Source organism: Cetorhinus maximus, chromosome 4 (genome assembly GCF_964194155.1).
Source record: "Cetorhinus maximus chromosome 4, sCetMax3.hap1.1, whole genome shotgun sequence".
In the NCBI taxonomy this organism is placed as follows: Eukaryota; Metazoa; Chordata; class Chondrichthyes; order Lamniformes; family Cetorhinidae; genus Cetorhinus; species Cetorhinus maximus.
This window is the reverse complement of record NC_135882.1, coordinates 7892476-7905905: the sequence shown is the minus strand read 5'-3', so window position 1 is coordinate 7905905 and position 13430 is coordinate 7892476. Positions and strand designations below refer to the sequence as shown.

At 43.7% G+C, this 13430-nt stretch overlaps 1 protein-coding gene across 3 annotated transcripts in view; it reads left to right on the top strand.

The window, feature by feature from the left end:
• LOC144679486 (myelin basic protein-like) overlaps nt 1–13430 on the top strand; it is a 207677-nt gene that overhangs the window by 151999 nt on the left and 42248 nt on the right. For all 3 annotated transcript variants that reach the window (XM_078539902.1, XM_078539904.1, XM_078539903.1), the window contains one exon: nt 9621–10084. In XM_078539902.1, the coding sequence (XP_078396028.1) occupies nt 9621–10084 (464 nt within the window). The remainder of the gene's footprint in view (nt 1–9620; nt 10085–13430) is intronic.

The window sequence follows — 13430 nt, the reverse complement described above, 5'->3', positions numbered from 1 at the left end:
CTCTCACATTCTCTCTCACACTCTCTCTCACACTCTCACATTCTCTCTCACATTCTCTCTCACATTCTCTCTCACACTCTCTCACACTCTCACACGCTCTCTCACACGCTCTCTCACACTCTCTCTCACATTCTCTCTCACATTCTCTCTCACACTCTCTCACACTCTCACACGCTCTCTCACACTCTCTCTCACATTCTCTCTCACACTCTCTCTCACATTCTCTCTCACACTCTCTCTCACACACTCTCACATCTCCTCTCACACTCTCTCTCATACTCTCACATTCTCTCTCACACTCTCTCTCACACTCTCTCTCACACTCTCTCACTCTCTCTCTCACATTCTCTCTCACACTCTCTCTCACACTCCTCTCACATTCTCTCTCACACTCTCACACTCTCACACTCTCTCTCACACTCTCACACTCTCTCTCACACTCTCTCTCACATTCTCTCTCACATTCTCTCTCACACTCTCTCTCACACTCTCTCTCACACTCTCACACTCTCTCTCACACTCTCTCTCACACTCTCGCTCACATTCTCTCTCACATTCTCTCTCACACTCTCTCTCACACACTCTCTCACATTCTCTCTCACACTCTCTCACACTCTCTCTCACACTCTCTCTCACATTCTCTCTCACATTCTCTCTCACACTCTCTCTCACACTCTCACACTCTCTCTCACACTCTCTCACACTCTCTCTCACACTCTCACACTCTCTCTCACACTCTCACACTCTCTCACACTCTCTCACATTCTCTCTCACATTCTCGCTCACATTCTCTCTCACACTCTCTCTCACACACTCTCTCACATTCTCTCACACACTCTCTCACATTCTCTCTCACACTCTCCCTCATACTCTCACACGCTCTCTCACACTGTCTCTCACACTCTCAAACTCTCACACTCCCTCTCATACTCTCAAACTCACTCTCACACTCTCTCTCACATTCTCTCACACTGTTTCTCTCACACTCTCATACTCACACATACTCTCTCACTCTCACACTCACATCCTCTCTCACACACTCTCTCACACTCTCACACTCTCTCTCACACTCTCTCTCATACTCTCACACTGTCTCTCTCACACTTTCACACTCTCACACACTCTCTCATACTCTCACACTCTCTCTCACATTCTCTCACACTGTTTCTCACACACTCTCAAACTCTCACACACTCTCTCTCACTCTCTCTCACACACTGTCTCACTCTCTCACTCTCACACTCACATTCTCTCTCACACTGTCTCTCACACACTGACACACTCTTATCACACTCTCACACACTCTCTCACTCACTCTGTCTCTCTCACACTCTCTCTCTCACACACACTCTCTCACACTCACTTCTCTCTCTCACACTCTCTCTCTCACACACACTCTTGCACACTCTCTCTCACACTCTCTATCTCAAACACTCTCTCACACACACACACACTCACACACATACTTTCACACTCTCTTTCACACACTCCGTCTCACACACACACACACTCTCTCTCCCTCACACACTCTCTCTCTCTCCCTCACACACTCTCTCTCTCACACACATACATTATTCCTGGGCCATTTTTCGACATTCTGGCCCACAGTATTTTGATTGTTTGATGTGGGGTGTGATTTACAGACATTAGGTGACTTGAATAAAGCCGTCTATATCTAGAAAGTCATCAAAAGGACATACACAAACATAATTAACATAATCCTATTTTATATATAATTTCAATATGACAATACAACAATATGATTTGTCTGTGGTCTCGCCTGATGAGCATGGACTAATGTTTGGAATTAGCTAGTCCATGTTAATCAGCTGACAGTGTTACAATGGCTGACAATATTACGGATGCAAAACTTACTTATATCAACGTTGTCATAACTTGCATTTTTAATACGTGATGTGACAATATTCAGCTTTTTCAAAGAGGGGGGAATTTTTTATTCATTCGTTGGGATGTGAGCATCACTGGCAAGGTTGGCATTTGCTGCCCATCCCTAATTGCCCTTGAGAGCAGTTAAGAGTCAACCACCATTGCTGTGGGTGTGGAGTCACAAGGAGGCCAGACCGGGTAAAGATTTCCTTCTCTAACGGACACCCAATGAGTTTTTTACGGCAATCAGCGATGGTTTCGTGATCGGAATTACTGAGACTAGCTTTAAATTCCAGATGTTTTAATTTAAATTCCACCAGCTCCACATTGGGACTTGAGCCTGTGTCCCAGAGAATTAGGCTGGACCTCTGGTTAGTGCACCACCGTCTCCCCCGATAGGGTGGGCCGAGGGGTGGCCTCCTGTGCTGAGTCGTTCTGGGGCTTTAATATCCATGTTTCAATAAATGTACACTCACGCTGCATTACACACTATTAAAAAAAAATTTGTTACAATTATTTTTTATTTAAGCCAGCCCTATTATCATCAACATAGACAAACCCAGAGAAAGCCTGATTGGAAGAAACAGTGTGGATCGCCTTGTGCTTAGAGCTATGAAAGTCTGCTGTAAATTACAGATAACAAACTATTAACAATATTTTCATAATGGCCACGATGGTTGTACCCTCCAAGCCTCCTCGAGCTAGGATTTCAGGTCTTGACTGCTACCGGAATGTTAGTTCGCTCTAATCAACCCAATTTGTGGATGTCCGTGAGATTTAATGAATTTAGTTGATGAATATGCTCTCTTTACTGTCTCAGGAATTACATTTGCTGAAGCAAACTTCAGGCAACCTCGCACACCAGCTGCTGTCTGAAGGTATCCCTCTTAAATGGTCTGACAAGTGCCTGCAGTCTCTGAGTTAGGCTTTGCCAACATGCTGCGTGCTAGGCCGCACGCTGGTTTACTTCCTAAGGGTCAGTCGGCCAACAGGTCCTTATTTGTCAACCAGCTCCAGCCATCGCTTCACAGCGCTGGATGCCAGGCAGGAAGGCTGACAGCACAGGGCGGTAGAGAGGTCGAGAAAGAAGGTGGGGATTTAGAGCTGGGTGTCATCCCCATGGAGCAGATATACGCACGGATGATCCCACCCCCAACCCCCTCGATGTCTTTAGCCAGTGTTCCCAAGATGCAGCGTGTGGATGGGGAGGAGGCCATGGATGGATCCCTAGGGCAGGATTTGAGAGGTGGGCCATTTCCGAAGATGCTTTGGCTGTGGTTGGCTGGACAAGAGTGGAGCCAACCAAGGGCAGTCCCCATTGGACAATGGTGAAGAAGTGGTGGAGGGGAATGGTGAGCTCCCATCTCGAAGGCCAGAGAGTGGTTGAGAAGGACGAGGAGGAACAGTGCCCCACACTGATCGAGATTGTCACTTGGGACTAGGATTTGGGCTATTTCAGTGCTGGGCCAGAAGTCCTGTCTGGGGAAGGTGGGAACGGATTTCGGGGGAGGCAGTGGCAATGCTCAGGGCCTCTGGGAAGGATAGGGGGTGGTGTTGGAGATGGGATAGTAGCAAGGACAGAAAAAAGCAAGAAAGATTGGCATTTATATAGCACTTTTCATGACCACTCGATGTCTACAACGCTTTACAGGCAATGAAGCGTTTTTGAAGTGTAGTCACTGTTATAATGTAGGAAACGCGAAAGCCAATTTGCGCACAGCAAGCTCCCACAAACAGCAATGTGATTGGCAGTGGGATCAGAGTCGTCGATGTGGGTTTCTTGAAGAGGAGAATGATGGCAGTTTTGAAAGGGAGAGGGACAGTTCCCAAGGGAGAGGGAACTTCAGCAGGAGTCATTTTCTAGTCTTTTCTCATGCTGGTCTTAAAGTAGGATGGTGGAGCGCATGGAATGTTCCATGGAAATGGGGAATAAATTCATGCACAAGTGCATTTTGGATTCTGGAAGCGGAGTGTTCAATCTAGGCCTCTGAGTGTAAGAATCCATTTAGAAATCCATGCACAGTTGTCAGAATTGGATGTAAATTTGAGTGGCCTGCAAAATATCACTGGGTCGTGGAGTGTCACTTGTGTTCAAAGTAATACTAAAACATTAATGAATAGAAAGAGATTTGAATTGAAATGACTGTGATGAGTCATTTCATTCAGAGGATGTGCAGTTTATGCTATTTAGTTGGTAAAACCAATAAGAGGATAAACTTAAGTCCAGTGCATGTAGATTGAACGGGTCGGCTGCTCCAGATTCATTTATGGCGTCCCTGCCCCCACCAAATACCTCCCCATTACCCACCTCTAGATGTTCAAGGGCAAACGTTTGAGTTCCAAAATGTTTTGAGATCTGATCCATTATGCTGAAGGAGTCTAGGCAGGTGTTATTGAGGAGAGAGGTTTTCCCAATGATTTTTATTTCTCTAGGTTACACTCCAAGGGACTCAATTGACCTTATTTTTGGAACATCTTCCTTTTACTTGTGTGTTCTTAGGGCCACTGGTGAGAGAGACACTGTGGAAGTTCCCCTTCACTCACGGGTAATTAGCTTCTCCAGGGATGTGGCTTCAGTTGGCGTTAATAACGTTCCAATGGAGCTGTGTCAACGATACAGAAACTCTCTGTGAACTCATTTGTCAAGGGGAAGGAAGTTCAAGAATCTCGGTTACTTTGTGAATAGACCTGCAATGCACACTTAAAAGCACGAATCAAAATCTTATCATTTTAGACTGTAATAAAAGCTCAGAAAGATGTGGTTTGATGGTGGCAATGTACAAACACCGACTTTGTTTCTGGAGACAAGCAGTTTGCACCCCAGACTCATCTGCCCCTGGACTTTCCCCAGGAGTCAGTTAATGTTCCCAATCTGTTTATGTGAGGGTTAAAGGAGGAGCATCATTGTCATGAAGACAGATTGGAGCAGAATGTGGAAAAATAAATTACTAAACTGAAACGAAATTGTTTTTTCCCTAGATACGAGAAGGTCAAAAGATGACCTGTTAGAGGTCTTTAAGACTTTGAAAGGGGTAGATGTAGAGAAGAGTTTTCCACTTACAGGCAAAACCAGAACTAAGGGCCGTGAGTATAAGTTTGTCGCTTAAAAAATCCAGTAGGGAATTCAAGAGAAACTTCTTTATCCATTGAATGGTTAGAATGTGGAATTTGCTACCAGAGGGAGTGGTGGAGGTGACTATCATGGATGCATTTAAGGGGAAGCTAGATAAGTACATGAGGGAGAAAGGAATAAGGGCTGATAGGGTGAGATGAAGTTGGGTGGAAGGAATCTAATTTTTTATTTTGTTCATGGGATGTGGCCATCACTGGCTAGGCCAGCATTTATTGCCCATCCCCAATTGCTTTTGTTCAGGGGGCATTTTAAGAGTCAACCACATTGCTGTGGGTCTGGAATCACATGTAGGCCAGACCAGGTAAGGATGGCAGATTTCCTTCCCTAAACGGCATTAGTGAACCGGATGGCTTTTAGTTCCAGGTTTTTATTGAACTCAAATTTCACTATCTGCTGTGGTGGGATTCGAACATGGAGCATTACCCTGGGTCTCTAGAATACTCAGTAGTGACAATACCACTATGCCACCGCCTCCCCTTTATGCCCCTCACACACTAGCGCGGACCAGTCAAGCTGAATGTCTTGTTCCTGTACTGCGAATACTGTTCATGAGAAAAGTCGTGCTTTGTTGTATTTTATACATTTCTCATTTTGCTCTGTTTAGATTCACAGGCAACCTCCACCAGTGAGCCACTGGTGATTATAGACTATAATGGTGAATATACATTACTCCCCCCAGGCAGAAATCAGAAGTCATGATTTTCTTCCTTAGTTCTCCACCACTGTAAAAGTGAACTGTCTACTACAACAGCATGATCTGTATAATACCCAACTGACACCCCCCCCGCAAAAAAATATGTCCCCATTCGGAACGATTGGGTCTACATGTTAGCAAGTTTCAATATTTGGAGCCAAAGCCCTCATTAACAGAGTCAGGTATAATTGCTGACAAAACTATTCCTGTTCTGGGCCTAAATGTTGCACAAGACCAGCCGGGAGAGTAAAGAAGCAAAATACTACAGCTCTGGGAGAAATCTGAAATAAAAATAGAAAATACTAGAAATATCCCCAGCGGGTCAGACAGTTTCTAATGGAGAGAGGACCCGAGTTAACTTTTTCGGTCGGTGACTGTTCAGGTTCCGGAGAAAAGTCAGTCGTTGACCTGAAATGTTAATTCTGGTTTCATCTCTTTGGATTCAATCCTCGCAGCTGCTGCCTGACCACCTGCAGAGTTCCAGCATTCTTGGTTTTTAAGTTAGGAACAGGTTGGAACTAGGTTTCTTTGAATATAAATTGAGGCTGTTCTTTCTCCAAAGTAAGTGTTTCTGCTTTCAGTACCTTTGCAGCTGTGTTACGAATTTCACACAAGGGATATTCATTTCCTTGGGGGGATCGTATCATCGTGCTGGGACTGTAGCACAAGGGAAGTGATCTCCACAGTGCCACTCTCCATAATGGGTAGCATGCAGGGATCAAACCCAGCTAACGGAGGTCAAAGGTTTGCTTGTGTTCACTTTGGCCTGGAGTATATTTTAACAGGGCACGATAGGGAGAATGATGCTGCCCCATTAAAGACCCCTCTCACCCTGGAGCATCCCTGAACGAAGCAGTGGGGAACTCCGTACCCCGACAGTCCTATCCTCCTTACAGGGCACCAGGAACCAAATGACTTGATAACACGTGCGGTGGGGGGGGGAAGCGAGACAAAATTAGATGTCCAACCTGGTGGTTTGTCCTATGAAAGAAAATCTTACCTTTCCACCACCCGCCGCGATTTCATGGTCATGTCTATCTTGTCAGACTGCCTATCCAGCAAATCATAGGTAAGCCAGAACAAAGATGTGTTGGCAAACATTTTACTTCACTCCTACCAAGAACACAATAGCCGACTCCCAGCTGCTTGTTCCCCTGTACTGCTGAGCGCACTGGATCAGCCATTCTGATCCTGTTCATCGAAACTCCCTTCCCGCTTTGTCTCCCTTCCCTTTCTTGAACAGGCACCTCAAACACTTCACTTCGATCATTGGTCTAACTCTATTACCGCTCAAAGCCCATTCTCTTGTGTGTGAAGCCCCTGAGCTGTGATCCATTACCACCAAGGCCAATTTAGAAATTGAGACAGTAAGTCTGTCTCAAAGCTTTTTAAAAAGATCAGCGATTGTTTAAGGATTATGAATAACATCAATGTTAAAATTAATTTTGTGGCTTTTAGAGTTGTTCTGCCTGTGGCTTAGCTTTTCCTCCTTAACCCAATGAATGGTGCAATCATTAACTGTTGGTGACCTTTGCTTTGTGTTGGTTAAGGGTATGTGATGGTATAAAGTTTCAAAAATCGAAAAGTAAGTATGGGATAGTAAAGGCAAAATTCTGCGGATGCTGGAAACCTGAAACAAAAGCAAAAAATGCTGGGAAAACTCAGCAGGTCTGACAGCGTCTGTGGAGAGAGAGAGAGAGAGCTAATGTTTCGAGTCCGTATGACTCTTCAGAGCTCTGAAGAAGAGTCATACGGACTCGAAACGTTAACTCTGCCTTTCTCTGCACAGGTGATGGGAGACCAATGTTGATTTACAAACCGTGTAACTTACCCACTTTTTAAAAATGTTAACTCATTGATATTCTTTCCCCCCCACGGATGTACAACGCTTGCAGGTGGAAATTGTCTTTTATTGACCATTTTGTGCCCAGTGTGTCAGCGTCAAGACCCTCTTGGCTCAAACATAATATGAATTAAGCATTCGGTCAAGCTTCTGCTACATTGTCCAACAATAGGTTTGGATCCCAGTCCCAATCTGTGATCAGGTTGTGCTGGCTTATGTGAGTAGTTTTGTAAAATGGACCTCTGCAGCTCCAGCCCCCAAAAAAGCCAGGAAAGAACCCATCAAGGTGAAAAAGTCTTCTAGCAAGAAGAAACGCCCTTTGATTTCTTGCTGATTTGTTCTCTCTCATATCACTAACTTCAATTCTATATCTTTTATCTTCAAGAATTTAAAATTGCGTATATATCCTTGTAATCTTTCAGCAGTTTCAGGGTTTTTTGCTGTGGGAATTGTGACAGCTTAATTGCACAAAGCAAGATTCCACAAACAGCACTGAGATAATGACCAGATAATCTGTTTTTAATAATGTTGTTGAGGGATAAATATTGGACAGGACACTGGGGACAATTCCCTTGCTTTTCTCCAAAATAGTGCCGTAGGGTGTGTTATGTTCGCCTCAGAGGTCAGACTGGGCCTTGGTTTGATACCTCATCTGCAAACACCACCACTGACTCTGCAGTACTCCCTCAGTACTGTATGGGTTTTCTGGCTGATTAACCACAGCCTTGGCAGATGCCAGTCGCCTGTCTCCCTTCTTGGGTATAGGTAGACAAGAGGTTTTCTAAATATGGGGATATTATTTAATAATATAAAATGTAATAATTGGGGGGAGGCAGTAGCATAGTGGTAATGTCACTGAGCTAGCAATCTAAAGGCCCAGGCTAATGCTCTGAGGGCCAATGGGTTCAAATCCCACCAAGCCAGCTGGTGGAATTTATATTCAATTAATACAACCTGGAATTGAAAGCTAGCCTTAGTTATGGTGAGCATGAAACGATCATCAACTGGCGTAAAAACCCATCTGGTTCATTAATGCCCTTTAGAGTAGGAAATCTACCATCTTGACCGGGTCTAGCCTGTATGTGACTCCAGACCTATGGCAATGTGGTGGATTGATTCTTAACTACCCGTCTGAAATAACCGAGCAAGCCATTCGGTTCTAGGCAACTGGGGATGGGCAACAAATGCTGGCCTTGCCAGCGACACCCATATCCCATGAAAGAACCAACATAATCTATAGGTTTCAACAATTGAGATTCACCCATTCATTGTCCAAATGGACAAATCAAGCATTTAGCAGTAAACCCTAAGTCCATAACATGTAAAATTTTGGTTCTACTACTTTCCACGAACCAAGTCCCAATTAGCTCCCTATTTCTTTACTGAATCTGCAGTCCTTGTTAACCGTCCAAGCCAGTTGCTCAAACCTCAGTGACCTGGTAAAAATACGGTCCAATATGGATATGGAGCCCTTGGATTTATGTTTGAAATATTTTTAGTGGATTTGTGCAGAATTTGAAACTTAAGTAAATGTTAGCAGATAGAAATTGGCCGTCGACGTGATGAAAGATTCATAAGTCATGTTTGCAAAAAACTAAGCAGCTATTTTTAATCTGTGCTCCAGAGTTCTGTTCGACCGCTGACACCGAACGTTCACCATGCTCTGAAACCAAAACCTCCTTTTGTTTCTTACTCAATAACCGTATTCAGTCAAACAAAGGATAACTGTTAAACCATATTTAGTATGCTGATGCCTTGATGTTTTGTTACTGCATGGAGCTGTGAATAGTATATGTACTGTTCTGCCGTCTCAGTTTGCATGTAGTAATGATATCAAAAAAAATTGGGTGAATATTCTGCTTGGGTTTAATTTTAAAGAGTGAATACCATGCTAAGAGAAGTTCAAGCTTTGCCTTAACGGAAAGGTAACTGCGACAAAAAGTGAAATGTAATTTGCTTCTCTGTGATTAAGATGATGGTGGAATGACTAAGAACGTCCTTATGAAATACAGCATTGTTCTTGGATGTGTTTTGTATTCATTGCTGGTGCTTGTTATTTGCAGCAGAGGCAGATGTGAACCAGAACAATGGATCCCCCTCAAAGTCGAAGAACATGGTGGCGACAAGCTCCAAGAGTGTAGAGGGCCTAAAGAATGCCTGGAAGGCACCCAGCACAGCTGAGGCAGCTGTGCGCCCACACTTGGTCCGCCTCTTTTCACGTGATGCGCCAGGACGTGAGGACAACACCTTCAAAGACCGCCCATCGGAATCAGAAGACCTTCAGGCCATCCAAGAGGATAGCTCAGTTCCTGTGGCCGGCTCAGACTTGATGGAAGTGCAGAAACTGTCTTCACAATCGTCAGCTAAGAAGGGACAAGTTTCAAAACAAATGGCTTCTGCAAGCACCTCAGACCATGCTAAGCAAGCTGGAGGGGCCCACTCAAGGCAAAGAGACTCGGGTCTACTCGACCAGCTGGGAAAGTTTTTTGGGCAAGAAGGCTCCAGGAAAGTACCTGAGAAGGGCAAGGTGAGCTCTGAGGACTGAACAGGAGCTTAAAACCCTCTGAAGAGGGTTCTCCAAACTGTCTCAGTATCAGCAAGAGTTGAAATGGCCAGGCGCCTATTCTAAATGTTGACGGTCTTTTCCCTGCTTTAATTTTTTTTTAAAATAGTTTGTTTATAATGAAGAACTCCTGTTTTTTTTTAAAAAGTGGCTCGCGTTAGAACTTTGACAGACTCATTTTAAGCTTGTGCATTGTGCTTTCCACTTTGATTATTGTAAAAGGACTGTGCATGTTTAATATGTAAATAATAGTTTCTGGTGAAAAGGAATGTAATACAGGGATGAAGTAAGAAATCTTTGAGGAGTTTCTGGACTAACCAATTCATAAAATATTATGACATTAGCTTCTAAATTCTTCATGCATCTTAGTGTTGAGCAGTAAGATGAGGCCAATATCAACTGGTTCGTTGAATTGGTAGAAGTGAATCTCCCGGAGAATCAGTGAATGATTTGCGTTCCCAAATCAGATCATCTAGTGTGAATTGCATTAGTATTGTCTACAGTGGGCAGGACCTTGAGTTCCTGACTTTGGAAAGTGAACGATGTATCTCCTATATGAGAATCCACCCTGGGGGGTTTTTTAACCTGAAACTTGCTTTCACCTAGTTGTGTTCAATTTAGGTTTGAAGCATCCCAATGAACAATCGGTCACTTAAAAAAAATTACATTGTAAGATTCTGTGTAGCCACTAACCTTTGCGAAAGCTATCTCGACATTAATTGGCATCACTTTTATCTAGCCACCCTTTTTTATAATTTGGCCCTCCTAAAATTGTAGAGATGCAACTGTCTAATTCTCAACAACGTTTTCCTTTTTGTTAGTGTTCCACACCTCCATTTCATTCTTTTTGTCGTCGCTTGCGATTGTACCTCATTCACAATTTTGAATTGAAACCAATGATTATCTGCCAAAGCGCTTGTTTCTCATGGCTGGCTAAGATTGTGTATCGCAGCTCTGTGCGCTACCTGTGTATTGGGGGTCGCCCTCTTTGCAAATCAGCCGGGACACAGAAAGCAAGAGTCCAAACGAATGGAGAGGCAGGAATGTAGCTGGCTTTAATTGTCATGTATGATGTTTCACACTTGAATTAATAAGTTAGGTACAGCTGAAATCATCGTTAAAGTTGCTAATGATTGTTGATTTCTAGATGCTTATTTAAATAGAAGCGATGTGCAGGGATACAGCAAAAAGGCAGAAGAATAGCACCGGGTCATGATGCTCATTCAGAGGGCCAGTGCAGACATGATCGGCCGAAAGGCCTCCTTCCACACCCTAACAATTCGGTGATTCTTACTGCTGTGTAATATATGGACTCAAACGACAATCCTTCAGAACAAACAAACAAAAAATGTGCTGGTATTAGCTCTATAGAACAAGATTATAAATAGCAATGCACTATATAATACAGGATCTAAGGTGACCACCCTGGTGGGGCGATTTTGGCATCCTGCTACATTTCTTTTTCACGAGGAACCTGACCGATTTCATTCCTGTACAATATACAAACGACTTGTCCTTCCTGTGTACTGCACGTCACGTTTATGTCTCGTCGCAGCTTGTAAATAAGTGACTTTGTAGCTTTTTCTTGTAGCTGTCAGCCCCAGTCAGTCAGTCAGTCAGTCAGAATGATGGAAATGTGGTGCTGTGCTTCAATAACCTGTCACAGTAATGGTGTGGCCATTAGACGCATAGCAATAGCTGTTGTACATGGCATAGCTTTTAGTCAAGTGGGAGTTACACCAGGCATCCTAGTGACCCATTATAGTGTGACGTTTTCTCCCATTTCACACGGCGATAGAGAAATAAAGATGCCGCGATTTGAATTTAATTCTTGGCTGGAAAGAGAAAACCTACTCTGAACCTCATCTGTAAGTTACACCAGAGCAATTTGATTCCGCAGGGAGATTAAACTAGAATTATCTTGCCGTTGATCTGGAAAGGCGATTGCCTGATTTATTTGATCCGAGGCATCTTTCTTGACAAGGCATCTCCTGAGCTATTCTCCAGAGAGTGAAGTGTTGAATGCTATTGAAAAGCAGTCTGATATTGAAGAGGACTGTTCAGACCTGCTGTGTGGTTGTGGAGCTGTCTCTAAGAATTCAGATTGGTCTTGTGCTCTAGATCCTACCCTTTAGCAAAACCACACTAAAGTGTCCTGCGTGGGGCTGGCTGTCATCCTCAGTCAAATGCATTTAGATCAGTGCTTGTCCCTTCTGCCCTGGTCAATACAATTTTCTCTTAAAATATTCTGCCATCCCCATTAAGCCAACCCACTGCTGCAATTAGCAGCAAGAGTTAGACACTCGCTCTTTGTGTGAGCTCTACGCTGACATTAAACCCGACTGCATTTGAATTTGCAGAAAAATAGATTCTTTGACAGGAACAAAGTCGTTGGGTGGAAATAAACACCCACATGCGCCAAGGAATGACCTGTCGAATTTCTCTCTCTCTCTCTCTCACACACAGACACACACAGTTCAAACATGCTGCCAATCAATTTAAATTCATTATTGCCCACACAGTGCAGCAATGGGTGCCATTTTGTTCAGTAGCGATGGCAGTATTGGGTATACAGGAGTATTGTAACTGCTGCAGTTTATACAAGTAGGCTGGCTGATCACTAACAGAAGAGCATTTCTGTGTCCATTTAGATATAGAAACAGTATGTCTTTCTCTTCTGTAGATTGAATAGACTGAGTCCATGTTCCTGTCTGTATTCTGTACATTGAGATGTGTTGGAAAGCCAAGAAAGTCGTATTTTAACCATTTTTGTAAAATAAGTGCATGTTTAGGTTTCAACCAAAGTGACTTCACAGACTGCTTTTTCACACATTGTCCAGGATCATTCAAATGAAATATTCTCCCATGAGGTTACTTAGGTCCTTGATACATGGGACTACAGTATTACATTTCTGCCTGATACATCTCCAATGATGGAAGTTTTTGTGCTCCCCTTTGATCAGGTATTTTTGTTGAGGCATTTTCCACCAGGCTCTTGTGAACACCCTGAGCAGCAATAGGTGTCATCAGCCTTGCAGCAGTGATGGGAAACAGGCAGCATGACTATCTAATAATGCTAGAAAACCACTTGCTGCTGCACTAATTAGGGTTCATTTCAGGGGATTATTTTGTCACTCAAACCTGCCTCGTGCCCAATTATTGTTCCACAGCCTGTTTTTCTGTCTCTTGACCTGTGTGCCACCCCAGTTATATTCTTCCCCACACCCCACCCACCGCACACACTGCACACACCCTCCCTCCACCAACCCCGCCCTTACCTTTCATTCTATCCTGCCTGTTAATCTGACAA